Source organism: Neoarius graeffei, chromosome 4 (genome assembly GCF_027579695.1).
Source record: "Neoarius graeffei isolate fNeoGra1 chromosome 4, fNeoGra1.pri, whole genome shotgun sequence".
Classification (NCBI taxonomy): Eukaryota; Metazoa; Chordata; class Actinopteri; order Siluriformes; family Ariidae; genus Neoarius; species Neoarius graeffei.
The window spans coordinates 31,717,166-31,732,749 of NC_083572.1; the positions used below are offsets into that span (position 1 = coordinate 31,717,166).

The window sequence follows — 15,584 nt, forward strand, 5'->3', positions numbered from 1 at the left end:
GTCCCATCCGTGTATAGACCATATGAAGGGATGCAACAGTCCTTTGAAGGCCCACAGGACAGAGGGATACACCAGCAGTCTCGTCAGCATGTTAGAGTTTGACGATTGTCATCGTGGATGTCTTTGTCCGGGCTGAGAGACACTGAAGGTTGAAGAGGTAACAAATTCACACGCCGTCGTGCGCGTCAAGTGTATTTCTAGAGAGGAGAGTAACGCCGACAAGGTAGATATTGAAAAGCACTGGAGCGATAATGCAGCCTTGTTTCATGCCGACCGTGATTTCTAATGCAGAGAATGCTTCCCCACCGACAAGGACCTTTACAGTCATTCCATCATGGATTTCCATGATTTGAAAATTATTGCATTCTGTTTTTAGTGACTATTAACACAGTGTCCCAACTTTTTTGGAATTGGGGTTGTAATAAATTAACCAGATACATCTTTATTCAGCTTACAAAGAAGTTTATGGCAACTGGTTGGGCCGCACCTTGGCTTTCAGGGTCACAACAATCATTAGATTCTATAATTGTGTGTATCCAAGTTTTCACAATTGAAGACCGAATTAATAACCCCTGTGCATCTGAATGAGAAACACTGCTGACGGCAACTGATTTTTAACCAATCAACGAACAGAACGACAGTCACTTCCGTAATGTAGGATTCACCCAGGCTGTCCGACGTTTTTTACAAGCAGTCATTCATCGTGGCCACTAAACCAAATACCAAATGGCAAAAATATGAATGCAAATACTAGGTTGCATGGGAGAATGAATTTCCATGGATAAGCAAATGTTCGACCATCCAGTTACACATTTTAAGGTAAAGATACCTTAAATCAGAATATAATGGACATTTGAGTGTGAAATTAAACTAGTTTTCTATACCATTTCAGAAACAAACTGTACAACTTCTAAAGTGTTCAGTGAAATTTTGCATGACAGAGAATTTGTTTGATGAGTGTATTTGAATAGTGTGGTAGTGTCATCTCATCTCATTATCTGTAGCCACTTTATCCTTCTACAGGGTCGCAGGCAAGCTGGAGCCCATCCCAGCTGACCATGGGCGAAAGGCGGGGTACACCCTGGACAAGTCGCCAGGTCATCACAGGGCTGACACATAGACACAGACAACCATTCACACTCACATTCACACCTGCGGTCAATTTAGAGTCACCAGTTAACCTAACCTGCATGTCTTTGGACCTGGAGGAAACCCACGCGGACACGGGGAGAGCATGCAAACTCCGCACAGAAAGGCCCTCGTCGGCCACGGGGCTCGAACCCGGACCTTCTTGCTGTGAGGCGACAGCGCTAACCACTACACCACCGTGCCACCCGTGTGGTAGTGTCTTAGTGCTATTTTGAATTTTTGTTTGAAAGTTTTAAGTGAAAGTTTACAAGTGAATTATCTGGAAAGTGATTGATTTTGATAGAGTTTTGAGGTTTTAAGTGAAAGATTACTAGTGAGTGTATTTTGGTAGTACTAAAATTTTGCATTTGAGTGAATTTTGATAGTATCGTAGTATTTATAGTACCATTTTAAAATTTTGTTTGAAAACTTTCAAAGTTTGCAAATAAGCAAATTCCTTTGATGCATTCCGATAGGATTTTGATAGTATTTCTAGTGCTTTTTAAAAATTCTGTTGGAAAGTGTTTAGTGAGAGAGATGCATTTTAGGAGTACTAAGACAGTGCAGTATTTAATTGAGTTGTTACTATTTTGGTCAAATCTTATTAAAATTTAATTTATATATGATATTATAGTTCTCTGTATTTTTACATGAGCTTACAAAGGAAAACACATTTGATGCAATCCAATAATACTTTCATTCACTGTGACTATTTTAAGAAATTATAAACATTCTTCTAAAGCATCACTTGTGTTATTTTCTGTGGGTCTCTGTATGTATACAATGTTCAGGCATGAGATTTTTCAGCTAAAAATCTGATTGAAGACTTCCCTTTCATTGTTATTATATTAAAATTCAAGACGAGTATTATTTCAGATTTTTCACTCTGAGCTATCTCATGCCTGATACATGAATCCCATAACCTATAGTAACTGATAGAACAATAACAATTCAAAAATTCTTTAATTGTATAAATTTCAAATGGTTTTCAATTAATTGGGATCCACTGTTTTTATCGTTTCAACCGCACATCATACCCTTGTCCAATTGAAAATGGAAAACTTTTCTCCCCCATGAGAATTTTGAAAAGTTGGCAAGCATGCAAGAGACTTTTTAAATTTCTCTCTCATATCAAAGCTCAAAGTTTCTGTGAGATATGTATACATGTCCAGTCATTGTGGGCTTGTCCACTGCTTAAGATCATGCATATCACCCACACACAATGATAAGCCTTAAAGTGCATATCACGGGTAAATTCAGGAGCAAGATCAATATAATTCTCCTATTTTATATTAAACTTTGGTCAAATATCTGTCACATTTTGCATTTTGTGCAATTTTTTTTACCTTGCGCAATACCAGAAAAATTCAGTTGAAATCAAGCCATTTGAGGCGAATTCGTCCGCCTCTGAAAAAACTTGGCATTTGGATTTCCGGGCAAACATTGATTTTCGTGACGTCGCGTGCAGGACGCCTCCCTCTGAATCCTACATCAGTGCTGGTTTGTTTATGAAAAAATGACCTGGTGGTTTTCTGCAAATTTCTTCAACGTTATCAAGTAATTATTAAAATGGTTAACAGACGTATCATTATAGGAGGGTGTAGCAACACCAATCTTGATGGGATTAGTACTCATCGTTTCCCAAAAGACCAGACAATGAGAGAGAAATGGGAGCGCTTGGTCTACACAGGCTGTGCACTGAAACCGTGCAAGCTCACGCAGCCTGCTGGCGCTTCCGCAGGTGACGTCACAAATCTAGCTCCAGACTCCCTTGGGATTTTTCCAGACGCGTTTTGTTATTTTATTTTTTTCTGCTGTAGACAGATGGCCTTGTGCAAAATTACCCTTCTGGAGGAGTGTGTAAAGGGACATACTTTCATATAAAAAAAACGAAATTGGTCCAGAATATGCACTTTAAGGGTCTTCTAGGTACATGATCTTTGTACATGGTACAGCTAGTGGCCATTTGAAAGTGTTAGTTTAGCCAAATATCACTCCCTGACTTTTAGCTGGGGTGGCACGGTGGTGTGGTAGTTAGCGCTGTCGCCTCACAGCAAGAAGGTCCGGGTTCAAGCCCCGTGGCCAGCAAGGGCCTTTCTGTGTGGAGTTTGCATGTTCTCCCCGTGTCCGCGTGGGTTTCCTCCGGGTGCTCCAGTTTCCCCCACAGTCCAAAGACATGCAGGTTAGGTTAACTGGTGACTCTAAATTGACCGTAGGTGTGAATGTGAATGGTTGTTTGTGTCTATGTGTTAGCCCTGTGATGACCTGGCAACTTGTCCAGGGTGTACCCCGCCTTTCGCCCGTAGTCAGCTGGGATAGGCTCCAGCTTGCCTGTAGAGCAGGATAAAGCGGCTAGAGATAATGAGATGAGATGAGACTTTTAGCTGCAATCCATAAAAATAAGAGGATCAAAATGAAGCTATCAATCTGATTCCTAAATACAAATATTGATAGATTCTATGGAGAAGACCATATCATATCAAATAGCTGGAAAAATATTTTTGTAGCACCACATAATAAAGAAACTGAACTTACCGGTAAGCTGGGCTCCTGACACTCTGTCCAGACAACTTAGGTTTTCAAAGCCCTCACTGCCCTGAAACAGCAGAAGTCTTGCCTCTTTATGTACTGCCAAAGGCACGTTCTCCAGACGGTAAGCCATCAATCCATTCTCCCCTAGGTACACCACAGGGAGCCAGAGGTGGCTAGATTAACTTATATTAATGTGCTCTCTATAAATTTACCACAATCTTTGGAAATCCAGACTCACAACCATCAGTTGAAATCACTGTACTGCACAAATGTGTTTTACCTTTTTTCTCTATAAAGTGTCTGAAACTTTATGTGCATCTAAACAAACCGAAAGAAATCAGCATACAGAATATCATTATTGTGATCTTAAAACGACAGTACAATTTCAATCCAAATCACCCACCGTAGTAGAGAAATCTTGTAATATATTGCCCATAATTTTCCCTCGCTACATGGCTTCGAAATACTCCCGATACAGTTTTCCCATCCGCAGGATAGTAACTGTGCAGAAAAGCGATCAGAATAACTGTAAACGCATGCATTGTATCATTACTCTCCCATAAAACGACTTATTTTCCGCAATGAATGAAGATTACGATTTCCTTCGTCCGCCTCATTGATTAACAGACTTGCAGACCAATCATATGGTGAGGAATTCGAGCGCGCATTTGTAGAGCCAATGAAAATGCAGTGAAGGAGGGAAGACGATTTTAGGCAACACTGACAACAAATATGATACGTGTCAGCACTGCCGGAAAGTGTTTAAATGGGTCGGAAAGCTTACTAGTGATATTGGTGAGTACGCGCAAACTAGGTAGGTATATCGTGTTTTGATTTATGAACTGACATCACGGTTTAATTATTGCGGGGAATTTTTTTTATAGTAATCAAAGAATGAAGAGACGTCCGGTAATTTACACTGATCTTATTGTTTTAGAGTGTTAGCTATGTAGCTAGCTTGTATTACAGTACACACTGTTAGCTGTCGTCTACATTAATCTGTTGCTTGTGTTGTTTTCGAACAGGAACAGCCGAAAGAAGAAGATTTATTCTATTGTAAATTAGACATTAGACTCGATACACTGAAATCGGCTGAAATGGTGGCCTACAGCTTCATGAAGAGATTGCTGCGAGCGAAAACTTTTTAGCTCTAAACCAACTAAAATCCTAATTATTATTATAAGAAGAAATTTGTAGAGAAATGTCAGGTAAAAATGAGAGTATCAACAAACCACAGCTGGATCATAAAACTATCCTTGTTACTGGGGGAGCTGGGTTCATGTAAGTGCAGTTTGTTTAATATACATTGTATTATGCTTCGTCGATGGGCCATATTAATCATTTATTTTCCCCAATTAGTGGGTCGCATCTGATCTTACTTTTGGCTGCAAGATATCCTCTGTGGCGAATCATCAATGTTGATTCAGTGAGTTTTCGTACTCAGTTTATTTATAACTATGTGAGCATTCATTTGGAGTACAACAGCTACTGTTTGTATTTTTTATAGAGTACTTCTTATTTGTTCTAGTTGAACTATTGCTCAAGTTTGAAGAATCTCCTTGATCTTGAGAACACAAGTACTTACAAATTCGTTCAGGTAAGTCTTACTCTTGGGGGCTGTATTGTGACCTACCTTTCTTATCTCTAGCTGCTTTATCCTGTTCTACAGGGTCGCAGGCAAGCTGGAGCCTATCCCAGCTGACTACGGGCGAAAGGTGGGGTACACCCTGGACAAGTCGCCAGGTCATCGCAGGGCTGACACATAGACACAGACAACCATTCACATTCACACCTACGGTCAATTTAGAGTCACCAGTTAACCTAACCTGCATGTCTTTGGACTGTGGGGGAAACCGGAGCACCTGGAGGAAACCCACGTGGACACGGGGAGAACATGCAAACTCTGCACAGAAAGGCCCTTGCCGGCCACGGGGCTCAAACCCGGACCTTCTTGCTGTGAGGCGACAGTGCTAACCACTACACCACCGTGCTGCCCTGACCTACCTTTCTTCATACTATTTTCAACATTCATTTAGCTGTTTAAAGATACTGTGTGCATGAGCTTTCTCAATGATGTCCATAAGGATTCTTTATTCAGCAAATGCCTGACTAAAGCGTTTGAGAACAACCTGAGCCTTCCCCATCCACCTTACGATTCATTTTTACAAAGCTATTCAGTTTGCACCAGTTTCTTACTCCATGGCAGAATTTTGCTTGCAGGGTTGTTAAGTAAACATTATTACATATGGTGGCTCAGTGACATGACCATAGGCTGACTGACCTTCTAGAGGTTTATTCAGTGATCATTTCTCAAACCTGATCAAATACTGTAATGCCAAGTACACTGTAGCAATTCTGACGGGTGGGTGGAGCACAGAAGGACGGCAGGCCAGAACTGAGCTCAACAAAACTCTTTTTTATTTTCCACTTTTCAGTGTACTTATTTTCCACTCTCCCAGCCACACACACAAGGCATCTGGTTGGGGAGAGAGCTCCCTTCCTCTGCCCTCTCTCTCCTTATATAGGGCGCGGTCACTGGGGAAGATGCAACACACGTAAACTGACCTCAGGTGCAATGATTCTGCCACTTACCTTCCCTGACTCCGCCCTCTGGTCACAAACCACCGCTTGACCACGCCCCCGCTGCCACAAAGACCTATAAGGTTTGGGAATATGGAGGGAATAACTTAATAATCCACCTGGATATACTCAAAATCAGAAGTAGAGCGGCGGCTACAATTATCAACACCTTAACGATCTTTTGGCCACTGCAAAAGTAGAAAAGACTTTCAATATGTAAATTATGCATGAATAATTGCTCAAACTTCCACTGGAAAAAAAAAGTTGATTGCTGATTACTTAGCATATCAGATCACGTGACACTGTTCCACAATTATTGACATCCAGTTAACAAAACAGTTTTTTATTTAAAATTTGTTTTACGTAGACTTTTAGATTTGGTACAAAATATATTTTTATGTAAATGTTGTTGGTGCTTACGTAAATGAAGTAATTCAAATGTTTGTAAACAAGTGAACTGATTGTTTAATCTATATCAGAATTTTTTTTGTTCCACTTTCTAAGTATTTTTGTAGATCACATTTTGTTAATCATTTGTTGTTTGTATAATTTCTAGTTTTGTAGTTTATCAATAAATGTCTACAGGCGGTTGACGTTGTAACCACATGTAAATCCAAGTCAAAGGTTCCTTGAAATCATTCCTCGAACCAAAATATAAAATGTCTACTGATATTGTAATATGTAGTAGGTATTTACAACAAACTGCAAAAAATATATATTTTCTGAATGGAATAGAAAAATCTGAATATTAGAAGCATGTAATTTTTTTTTTTTTTTTTTATATGCTAGGAATTTAATTCTGGTCTAATTCTATTTATTGCAGTAGGATTCCAAATACTTTAAGCATTCCATTCTGTTATGAATCAGAAAAAAATTGATAAATCACAACCCCTTTTATTTTTTTTTATTTATTAAAAAGTACTTCATCTACTTCAACAATGTTACACAAAGATCAATACATAACAGTTGTAAATGTCACTTAATTCCACAGGGTGTCAATAATGGTGGACCCTGGTGAAAGCGATCACTATTATTGACCCCTCACGTGAATTCTCAAACATGTGTTTAGATACAAAATGGTGGCTGTCAAATAAGAGTAAGAAGTAAGGTAGGTTTTGACAAGGATATAATGAAATATTGGTGAATTTGATAAGTAAAAACATGTCTCTGATCTTTCCACCATGCTTACCTGCGATGATAATGTCCGGGTTTTCCTCAAAGTGCTGATCGTGCATTTTTATTTTTTTTTAAAATCCATCTCGGGTAACAAGCTGTGTCCTCAGACAACAAGATCAAAGGGCGAGGGGTCCTTCCGGTTGATTAATTAACCAATAATAACTGCTGCAACTGAAACTCGCCTTTGTAAAATTTGTTTTTTGTTGATAAATCTGAAAAGGTGTCTAATTAATTGTACCTGCCACTCTCATACTGATTTTCTTTCTTCAGTAAAAGAACCAAGATCAGGACATTGCTTGGTCAAGTTATTTTCACCAGTGTCCTGTTTAGTAGTGAGATTATTTTATATAACCTATTTATTTTAAACAAATGTCGGGGTAGCCTATTTTGCTCTTCACTTGCATGGGAAAAATTTGCCTCATGTTTATACACATTGACAACTGCTTTTGCTTCAGCTTGCTACAAAATATTCTGTATACTAAAAATGGCAAGTCATCTAATATTTAACAAGCAGTGAATTATGTACAAAATTTCTGTTCTCCAATTTATTACTTTTGTCCCTTTCACAATAGGGGGATGTATGTGACCAATACTTCATTGATCATATCTTTTCTACTGAAAATATAGACATTGTCTTTCATTGTGCTGCTCAATCACACGTTGGTGAGTAATGATCTGGAGAAATTTTTTTTTATTACATAATACAGACAGTACTCCTGTAACCTTCGCATTCCCTGAAATGCGCATGTTATGTTTTTTTTTTTTTTTTTTCCTCCCCCCCCAGAAAATTCCTTCTTGTATCCATCCCAGTTCATGCATGTGAATGCAGCTGGCACAACTGTGCTGCTCCAAGCAGCATTTGAATCTGGAGTTGAAAAGTTCATCTATATGAGCACCGATGAGGTATATGGAGACAGTCTGGACAAGGTCTGTTGCACCTCAGTGAACATAAGTCTTAGTTGCCTTTAAAATTAGTGTCTCTAAGTATACAAATTTTATTTTGTGAGGAACTCCTTAATGCATGTGATGGTGTAGTCTCACTGTAAGTAGTGTGGATAAGTATTAAAAGCCATTCAATTGTGGAACTTATTTTCTATATTTTTATAAGTACCAGGATTGTCAATTTCCGGAAGTAGTAGTGATGGGTTAGCAAGTTTAACTAATGTTACATTCAAATGGTGGTCATGTTCACTGTGCGGAAAAGATTCTATATGAATGGCTCACTCTGTGTGAATTCACTTGTGAATCCTACATTTTTCAGTAAGCTCAAAGTTTACAAGTTTTTGCAGTGCAAATATTCCTCAATATGCAGAACCCACAAGTTCAATTTGGTGTCCATACTAAGTATAATTTGTGCTTTGCCAACACGTCGAGGGGAAATGTGTACGAATTTGGTTTGTTTCCAATGTTTCTTTGCCAATGATTTCTTGTGGGAAGCCTAAGGCTACGTTCACACTGCAGGCTGAAGTGACTCAAATCCGATCTTTTTGCCCATATGTGACCTGTATCCGATCTTTTATTGACAATATGAACGACACAGATCCGATTTTTTCAAATCCGACCCAGGCCGTTTGGATATGTGGTCCTAATTCCGATTCCTATCCGCTCTTTTCATATGCGACTTCAGTCTGAACCGCCAGGTCGCATTCATCCGACTTACACGTCATCAACAAGCCACAAACGTCACTATTCTGCGCTGAAGTAGGCGGCGGGTCTCTCAAAAAAAGTTACAACAACATGGCGCATAATCACGGGCGCAGATAGAGGGTGGGAGTCGTCCCACCCAGATTTAAATTCACCTCGTTCAGTCCCCCCCACTTATAGGGAGGAAAAAACGTCTATGCTGTCTTTCTTTGCATAAGGCAAACCTCACGGAAAAATCAAAAGACTAATTACCATTCGGTTTATTGAGGTGCACAGCAGTGTATACATAGTTGCAACAACTCACATAAAACAAAACAAAGACTGATATTCGGTTGGTTGAGCTGCACAGACTGCACAGGTTGCGAGCTCGAGCTTGGTTGCTATGGTAACCCGCAACAAGTTTGACAGGCATATCGGGGTTGGGGTTGGTTTGCTGGCAGCTTTGTCCCCCCCAGTTTTTTGTCCCCCCCAGTTTTTTGTCCCCCCCAGTTCAAAAAACGTATCTGCGCCCCTGCGCATGACATCAATGCGAGGGACGCTTCGGGCTGTGAAGGTTCTGAATCTTCTCAATGGAAGGACGCAGAGGTTAGGGAGCTGATTTCCATTTGGGGGGATGCAGCTATTCAAGCTAGATTGGATGGGTCATACCGCAACCGGGCGGTTTTACTTCCGTAAACACTGGCCATGCTCACTGCGTGTGACGTTGTCGTATCTTGCAATGCGCATGCGGAACACTTTTAGGTCGCTTTTCGTTCATACTGAGGATCACATACAAGTCGCATATATTTGTTAATGTGAACGACCTCACAAAAAAATCGGAATTGAGCATTAAGCCTTGCAGTGTGAACGTAGCGTAAATGACCAGAGTCTAGATAGCTAAACCCTGTTTAGCACCAGTATTTTCATGAATTTAATAATGTCAAGATTGAATATTACGGGGAACTTTGGCATACAAATATGCAGTGTCCAAACACTGGAGATGAATGCAATGTAGCTAGTCATCTGGGGTGCAGGTTGAGCTTCCTCTAGAGATGTCACCATTGATACTGAAGCACCAGTGTTAAAGCTTCACTTGAACCATTTTTCCATGCATATGGGAGGGAACTTTGATTCTTTGGAAAGCTTCACTTTGCTATAACTAGCTTCCTTAGCATCCTGAGGAAGTGAAAGCATTGGTGGACTTTCTTGGTGAGGGTGGCGATGTGGTGGACCCATAAGAGGTCTTGAGTTATGTGAACAGGGAACATGAAGCTGTCAACTCTCTCAATGGCACTTCTATTGATGGGTCTATGATTCACCCTCAGCTTCATGAAGTTAACAATTCATTCCTTGGTCATTCTAAGGTTGCCCTTAGTGCTCCAGTCCATGAATAAATGTTCTGTAGAATGACTCGCTGCTGCTGTAAATCGAGCCTACCACAGTAGTGTCATCTGCATATTAATAACCAGTTGCCCCAAAGATCATTTTGACATGATGAAAATGGTAACTGAGTGAAGTGGTGAGCCAAACATATTGGCCATGCCTTTTTGGGAAAGTCCATTTGTTTGGTTGAAATGTAACCTGTGTAATCTTGGTTATCTTCTGTTGACAGTGTTTTGATGAGTCAAGCCCAAAACGGCCGACCAATCCATATTCAGCATCAAAAGCTGCTGCTGAAAACATTGTGATGTCGTACTGGAAAAATTACAAGGTATTAAAGTAGCATTGGTGGATGGTGTCCTCACTGTCTAATAATCATATTGCTCATATCGTTGAGGTTTCAGCGTTTTGTGTGTGTGTGTGTGTGTGTGTATACTTTAGCTCCCTGTAGTAATTGCACGGAGCAGTAATGTATATGGACCACGGCAATATCATGAAAAGGTATGCAAAATGTTGCATTTTATTAAGTGTTTTCTGGTTCATTAATGAGTAATCATGAAATATGGACAGCTGCTTTTTGTCCTGATTTTTTTTTTTTTCTCCAGGTTATTCCAAGATTTTTATTTCTCTTAGAACAGGACCAAAAATGGTGAGAATGTTGTCCTTATGTTTTAATTAAAAGTATGACCCCCTTGACCTTAGCATGTATAGTTCTGTTCTCTTCCAGCACTATTCAGGGGACAGGCCTCCAGTCCCGTCACTTTCTCTATGTAGATGATGTGACTGAGGCACTCTTGATACTCATGAAGAGGGGCATCATGGGAGAGATTTACAACATTGCAGGCAACTTTGAAATCACAATCATACAGCTGGCTAGAGAGCTGATGATGATGGTAATTATTTTTGTCAGATTTACATGGCTGCATTTTTCTTTTGTCTACATGGCACCTATATTGTATATACTAGGACTGTATGTTGGTGATACTATGTATCATAATGCAGGGGTTATGATTCAGTATATTTAAAAAAAAAATTTTTTTTTATTTAAATGTGGCCAGAACAGTGGTGTCTACGTTTTGTATTTATCATGGTCTAACATCCAACATAATCACACTGATCTAAGCAAAGGAACTGACATTTGCCTAGATCAGTAAAAATTAAACTACTTGCTGGATTCTTTCATCCAAATTTTTTTTCCTTTTTTCTCTCACACCGACACATTGACTGGATATGAGCAATCGCATGCTCTGATTGGCTACTCTACTACTAGGCTATCAGCTCCTATACCGTGAGTAAAGAAAAAGAAAATGGTGGTGTGTTTTGCTGAACCAACCAAGGATGAAAAACACTCTTCTGGCTTATTTTTTAAAAGCAACAAAATATGGAATAAAAGTATTTGAGATGCCACCCAGTGCGCGCGCACATTTATTATAGCATTTTTCACAAATTGTAACAGTTATTTCACTGGTTTAAGTGGAAGTGATTTCGTTGGAAGTCTTTGTATAAAGTTATTTATCAAGTTTGCAAAAAATGAACTACTCTCTCAGAATCCAGTGAAGGTTTTATTCTATTCACAATTATTCCACTCAATCTTGTCATACATGGATTATAGCTAACTCGGCGCTACAACTTGATTTTGTGTGTGTGGATGTACAGTTGTGGTCAGAAGTTTACATACAGTGCCTTGCAAAAGTATTCAACCCCCCCCCTTGTTTTGTTGCATTACAAGCTGGAACTAAAATGGATTTTTGGGGAGTTAGCACCATTTGATTTACCCAAGATGCTCACCACTTTAAAGGTGCACATTTTTTTTTTATTGTGACACAAACAATAAGATGGGGGGGGGGACAGAAATCTGGAGTGTGCATAAGTATTTACCCCCTTTCGCATGAAACCCCTAAATAAGAGCTAGTCCAACCAATTCACTTCCTAAGTCACATAATTAGTTGATTAAGCTCCACCTGTGTGCATTCAAAGTGTCGCATGATGCGTGTGTATAAATCAACCTGTTCTGGGAGGACCCTGACTCTGCTACACTACTAAGCAAACATGAAAACCAAGGAGCACTCCAAACAGGTCAGAGACGAAGTTGTGGAGAAGTATAGATCAGGGTTGAATCATAAAAAAAAAAATCCCAAATTTTGAATATCCCAGAGAACACCATTAAATCCATTATAGCAAAATGGAAAGAATATGCCATCACTACAAACCTGACGAGAAGGCTGCCCACCAAAACTCACAGAACGGGCAAGGAGGGCATTAATCAGAGATGCAACAAAAGACACCAACGATAACGCTAAGACAGCTGCAGAGATTCACAGTGGAGATGGGAATATCTGTCCAGAAGGCCACTTTAAGCTGTACATTTCACAGAGTGGGGCTTTATGGAAGAGTGGCCAGAAAAAAAGTCCTTGCTTTAAAAAAAAAAAAAATTGTTTTGGAGTTTGTTCAACAGCATGTGGCAGACTCCCCAAACACATGGAAGAAGATTCTCTGGTCAAATGAGACAAAAATTTGAACTTCTTGGCCATCATGGGAAATGCCATGCGTGGCGCAAACCCAACACCCTGAGAACACCATCCTTACAATGAAGCAGGGTGGTAGCAGCATCATGCTGTGGGGATGTTTTTCATCTGCAGGGACAGGAAAGCTGGTCAGGACAGAAGGAAAGATGGATGTCACTAAATACAGTGCAATTCTGGAGGAAAACCTGTTTGAGTCAGCTAGAGGTTTGAGACTGGGATGAAGGTTCACATTCCAACAGGACAATGACCCTAAACATACTGCTAAAGCTACACTGGAGTGGTTTTAAAGGGAAACATTTAAATGTCTTTGAATGGCCTAATCAAAGCCCAGACCTCAATTCAATTGAGAACCTGTGGCATAACTTGATTGCTGTATGCCAATGCGACCCATCTACAGTGGGGCAAAAAAGTATTTAGTCAGTCACCAATTGTGCAAGTTCTCCCACTTAAAAAGATGAGAGAGGCCTGTAATTTTCATCATAGGTATACCTCAACTATGAGAGACAAAATGAGAAAAATCCAGAAAATCACACTGATTTTTTTTAAAGAATTTATTTTCAAATTATGGTGGAAAATAAGTATTTGGTCAATAACAAAAGTTCATCTCAATACTTTGTTATATACCCTTTGTTGGCAATGACAGAGGTCAAACATTTTCTGTAAGTCTTCAAGGTTTTCACACACTGTTGCTGGTATTTTGGCCCATTCCTCCATGCAGATCTCCTCTAGAGCAGTGATGTTTTGGGGCTGTCGCTGGGCAACACGGACTTTCAACTCCCTCCAAAGATTTTCTATGGGGTTGAGATCTGGAGACTGGCTAGGCCACTCCAGGACCTTGAAATGCTTCTTACGAAGCCACTCCTTCATTGCCCGGGCGGTGTGTTTGGGATCATTGTCATGCTGAAAGACCCAGACACATTTCATCTTCAATGCCCTTGCTGATGGAAGGAGGTTTTCACTCAAAATCTCACGATACATGGCCCCATTCATTCTTTCCTTTACACGGATCAGTCGTCCTGGTCCCTTTGCAGAAAAACAGCCCCAAAGCATGATGTTTTCACCCCCATGCTTCACAGTAGGTATGGTGTTCTTTGGATGCAACTCAGAATTCTTTCTCCTCCAAACACGACAAGTTGAGTTTTTACCAAAAAGTTCTATTTTGGTTTCATCTGACCATGTGACATTCTCCAAATCCTCTTCTGGATCATCCAAATATTCTCTAGCAAACTTCAGACGGGCCTGGACATGTACTGGCTTAAGCAGGGGGACACGTCTGGCACTGCAGGATTTGAGTCCCTGGCGGCATAGTGTGTTACTGATGGTAGCCTTTGTTACTTTGGTCCCAGCTCTCTGCAGGACATTCACTAGGTCCCCCCGTGTGGTTCTGGGATTTTTACTCACCGTTCTTGTGATCATTTTGACCCCACGGGGTGAGATCTTGCATGGAGCCCCAGATCGAGGGAGATTATCAGTGGTCTTGTATGTCTTCCATTTTCTAATGATTGCTCCCACAGTTGATTTCTTCACACCAAGCTGCTTACCTATTGCAGATTCAGTCTTCCCAGCCTGGTGCAGGTCTACAATTTTGTTTCTGGTGTCCTTTGACAGCTCTTTGGTCTTGGCCATAGTGGAGTTTGGAGTGTGACTGTTTGAGGTTGTGGACAGGTGTCTTTTTATACTGATAACGAGTTCAAACAGGTGCCATTAATACAGGTAACGAGTGGAGGACAGAGGAGCCTCTTAAAGAAGTTGTTACAGGTCTGTGAGAGCCAGAAATCTTGCTTGTTTGTAGGTGACCAAATACTTATTTTACTGAGGAATTTACCAATTAATTCATTAAAAATCCTACAATGTGATTTCCTGGATTCTTTCCCCCATTCTGTCTCTTATAGTTGAAGTGTGCCTATGATGAAAAAATTACAGGCCTCTCTCATCTTTTTAAGTGGGAGAACTTGCACAATTGGTGGCTGACTAAATACTTTTTTGCCCCACTGTAACTTGGAGTTGGAGCAGTTTTTCCTTGAGGAATGGGCAAAAATCCCAGTGGCTAACTGTGCTAAGCTAATAGAGACATATACCCCAAGATACTTGCAGCTGTAATTGTAGCAAAAGGTGGCTCTATAAAATATTGACATGGGGATACTTATGCACACTCCAGACTTCTGTTTTTTCATCTTAATTATTGTGTCGTAATAAAAACACAATGTGCACCTTTAAAGTGGTAGGCATGTTGTGTAAATCAAATGGTGTTTAACCCCCCAAAAATCCATTTTAATTCCAGCTTGTAATGCAACAAAACAGGACAAGCAGCAAGGGGGATGAATACTTGTGCAAGGTACTGTACAGGGACATGTCATCTTGGATATGAATGTCATGGCAATATTTGGGCTTTCAGTAATTTCTTTGAACTGTTCTTTTTCTGTGGCAGAATGTACAGCATGCATCTTTAATTAAAAAAACAAATTTGATGCACAAGTTTTAACTTTCTTTGGGTTTTCTGAAATCAACACAGGGTCACAATTATACATGCAGTATCAAAAATATACATACAGCATACCGAATATTTGGGTAAAATGTCTCAAGATTCACTTTGACCAAACATTTTTGTTTACCATGGATAAGCTTCTGGCAAAATTCTGG

The 15,584-nt window shown here is 40.0% G+C and overlaps 2 protein-coding genes across 12 annotated transcripts in view; one reads left to right on the forward strand and one right to left on the reverse strand.

The window, feature by feature from the left end:
- The window catches only part of gpr180 (G protein-coupled receptor 180), a 43,457-nt gene extending 39,195 nt beyond the window's left edge, over positions 1–4,262 (reverse strand). For 5 of the 6 annotated variants that reach the window (XR_009654518.1, XR_009654519.1, XM_060919120.1 and 2 more), the window contains exons 1-2: positions 4,064–4,262; positions 3,664–3,804 (exon numbers count right to left, since the gene is read on the reverse strand). Coding sequence is in view for 4 of the 6 variants with exons in the window: in XM_060919120.1 (XP_060775103.1) it covers positions 3,664–3,804; positions 4,064–4,202 (280 nt within the window). In the remaining 2 variants the exon portion in view is untranslated. Of the gene's footprint in view, positions 1–3,663; positions 3,805–3,940; positions 3,979–4,063 lie in introns of all 6 variants that reach the window. The other variant, XM_060919122.1, reaches the window with a different exon arrangement.
- Positions 4,263–4,374: 112 nt separating this feature from the next.
- Positions 4,375–15,584, forward strand: part of LOC132884972 (dTDP-D-glucose 4,6-dehydratase-like) — a 59,798-nt gene continuing 48,588 nt past the window's right edge. For 4 of the 6 annotated variants that reach the window (XM_060919127.1, XM_060919128.1, XM_060919124.1 and 1 more), the window contains exons 1-10: positions 4,381–4,474; positions 4,686–4,941; positions 5,020–5,086; positions 5,189–5,257; positions 7,989–8,079; positions 8,201–8,343; positions 10,652–10,750; positions 10,861–10,920; positions 11,025–11,068; positions 11,147–11,312. In XM_060919127.1, the coding sequence (XP_060775110.1) occupies positions 4,862–4,941; positions 5,020–5,086; positions 5,189–5,257; positions 7,989–8,079; positions 8,201–8,343; positions 10,652–10,750; positions 10,861–10,920; positions 11,025–11,068; positions 11,147–11,312 (819 nt within the window). In that variant the 5' untranslated portion in view covers positions 4,381–4,474; positions 4,686–4,861. Of the gene's footprint in view, positions 4,475–4,544; positions 4,570–4,685; positions 4,942–5,019; positions 5,087–5,188; positions 5,258–7,988; positions 8,080–8,200; positions 8,344–10,651; positions 10,751–10,860; positions 10,921–11,024; positions 11,069–11,146; positions 11,313–15,584 lie in introns of all 6 variants that reach the window. The other 2 variants (XM_060919126.1, XM_060919125.1) reach the window with 2 other exon arrangements.